The sequence below is a fragment of the Sinocyclocheilus grahami genome, unplaced genomic scaffold (assembly GCF_001515645.1).
Source record: "Sinocyclocheilus grahami isolate Dianchi unplaced genomic scaffold, SAMN03320097.WGS_v1.1 scaffold107.1, whole genome shotgun sequence".
NCBI classification, from domain to species: Eukaryota; Metazoa; Chordata; class Actinopteri; order Cypriniformes; family Cyprinidae; genus Sinocyclocheilus; species Sinocyclocheilus grahami.
Window position 1 is genome coordinate 566,847 of NW_015505286.1, and position 2,560 is coordinate 569,406.

The window sequence follows — 2,560 nt, forward strand, 5'->3', positions numbered from 1 at the left end:
CCTTGAGAACGTAAAATCTTGCAATTCACTTTAAAGAGATTATTTTATTGTGTCCCTAACAAACAGCCATCAATCTAGGAGTGTCTTTGCTGGCTCAGAGAAGTATAATGCCTTTTTAGTGCAATTGCTCAATAACATTGGAATCTGAGGAGAAACACACAAGGAAATCATCTAAAAAAAAGTATAAAGAGTTATTTAACAGACATCTTTTCACTTTATAATTTAACAATAATAAAACAAAGGGGCTAAGCAGGAATTAAAGGATATGGCTCAATAACATTGGAATCTGAGGAGAAACACACAAGGAAATCATTTAAAAAAAAGTATAAAGAGTTATTTAACAGACATCTTTTCACTTTATAATTTAACAATAATAAAACAAAGGGGCTAAGCAGGAATTAAAGGATATGTTTTTTTAATGACTAATTTATATTTAGGAGTGGTGTCCCATTTGCCAGTCCAGTAATGGTTACTGCATTCCTGTCTGATCTTCTCAATGCTCAATATCTCAAATAGCTGTGGTTTGAATTCCTGAGATGCAATTCCATGTGAAGATGTTCAATTTGGTTTGATGCACTATAGGACACCAAAAAGACAAAGCCTTTTTAATTGTTTCCAATAGTTTTAGAAAAAAAAAAAAAATCTTCTGAGATTTTAAACAGGACTGTTGTCTTTATTTTTTTAATCATGGTGATAATCAAAAAGCTGACATACCTTAATAATTGTATTCCTCCTAGAGATCATTGCAAATACAATTGTACATAAAACCACCACCACTCCAGCAATTGTGGGTCCTAGAGGGAACCTTAGCACTTTATCTAAGAGAGAAGAAAAATTTAATAAATTTCACATAAAACAGGGTACAAAAAGTCAAAGTACAAATAAAGATAAATCAGGACCACAAACCTTCAACCATAACGATAAAGGTCCTGCCCATAATTCCATAGACAGATGAGTTTACTTCGCAGATGTACGTTCCTTGATGTACATCGCGCTTAGCTTTTGTGATTAATAACAGAGTGGTAATGCCGTTATTGGTTGTTTTGTAACTACCAGAGATCAGATCCAGAACTTCACCATCCTTTTTCCAAGTCACAGTTACAGGGGGGTTGGCACGAACACCACAGGACAGAACAACATCACTTGTTTCTTCAACAAATACTTCCTTAGTGTCATTAAGGTCTGGGGGAACTGTAATATAATGACATTCAAAGCTTATAAAACAGTGGCGGACAATTCTGCTAACTATTTAGTTTTACCAACATCCAAAGTAGAAAACCCAACATTTTTTCACAAGTCACTTACATATTGCAGCAGCATATTCATGAGTTTGGCTCAATTTCATTCCAGTTTATTTTTGAGGAATATTCCAGATTCAATGCAAGTTCCAATCCAAGGCCCAATAAAAGTTTTACAGTCCATTTAAAACACTTACATTAGTAATTCAATTAAAACGTTTTTATTGTTTAAACTGTAAAACTGTTTAGGGTTTTAGGGTTATGGAGGCCCATTGTCATGGCAATGAAGTTGTAAAAATGGATATAACTTTGGATTCCTTAGCTTAGTCAACAGTGTACATTTAATGAAAATAGATTCCTTGTGGAGTTCATTCTGAAACTGTTGAACAGAAATTAATGGATCCCAAACCTGCCAGTTCACCCTTCAAAATATTTTTGTTTTCTCATATTCCCCCAAGTATTCTGAATGTTAAACTTACACTGGACGTCAAACTCGATGGAGCTGTTCACAGTTGCATCACCCTTCAACTGACAGGTAAAGACAACTCCGTTGTCCTCTTTAGTGACAGGCTGTACACAAAGACTACGCCGGTACAGGCGGTTTTCTTCTGCCAGGTTCACCTGGGCACCATTGCGGAACCACTGCAATTCTTTTTGGTTGGATGGGTCGATACCTTCATCAGTCATACAAGTCAGAGTGACCGTTTTCTCAACCTCTGTCTGAAGCAAGCCTCCAGTGGCCAGTGGACATGACTCAACGGTGACTGCTGTTTAGAGAAAATTAACTATTGAGCAGTTCATTCAGGCATAACAATCCAAAATTGTTGCAGTACAGGTTAATACTCTGTACATGTCCTATGCAGGTTAATACTCAGGTTAATACAGGTTAAATCACTCTTTCTGATTTGATATACTGAACAACATTTGGTTAAATGTTAGAACAGGCAGTATTTGGATCTGCTTGGAAGCATCACACTTTGAAAACATGTAGTGATACATTACCTTTTACGCGACTGACAAAACACAGCAGGAGCAGAGAAACGCCAACCAATACTTTCATCTTTATCTGCCGGATATCCCGAACGACAAAAAGACATATAAAAAAAGTCTGGAAAAATGTATGAAAAGTCTGATTTGTGGAATGTTTTATGGAAATTTTCTTCAAATTAATTCATATTTTCCCAGAAATACTTAAGAAAATAGCTTTAAACTTAAGCCACACTGAATCCTATTGACTTTCACTGTATATATATATATATATATATATATATATATATATATACTTTTATATTATTTATTAATATTTTGATGTATATTTTATT

General features: G+C 34.7%; 1 protein-coding gene across 2 annotated transcripts in view; it reads right to left on the minus strand.

Moving 5' to 3' along the window:
- Positions 1-391: 391 nt before the first annotated feature.
- The window catches only part of LOC107588800 (transmembrane and immunoglobulin domain-containing protein 1-like), a 2,695-nt gene continuing 526 nt past the window's right edge, over positions 392-2,560 (minus strand). The window contains exons 2-6 of one of the 2 annotated variants that reach the window (XM_016277034.1): positions 2,241-2,304; positions 1,718-2,005; positions 907-1,191; positions 715-818; positions 392-576 (exon numbers count right to left, since the gene is read on the minus strand). In XM_016277034.1, the coding sequence (XP_016132520.1) occupies positions 559-576; positions 715-818; positions 907-1,191; positions 1,718-2,005; positions 2,241-2,298 (753 nt within the window). In that variant the 5' untranslated portion in view covers positions 2,299-2,304 and the 3' untranslated portion in view covers positions 392-558. Of the gene's footprint in view, positions 577-714; positions 819-906; positions 1,192-1,717; positions 2,006-2,240; positions 2,347-2,560 lie in introns of both variants that reach the window. The other variant, XM_016277033.1, reaches the window with a different exon arrangement.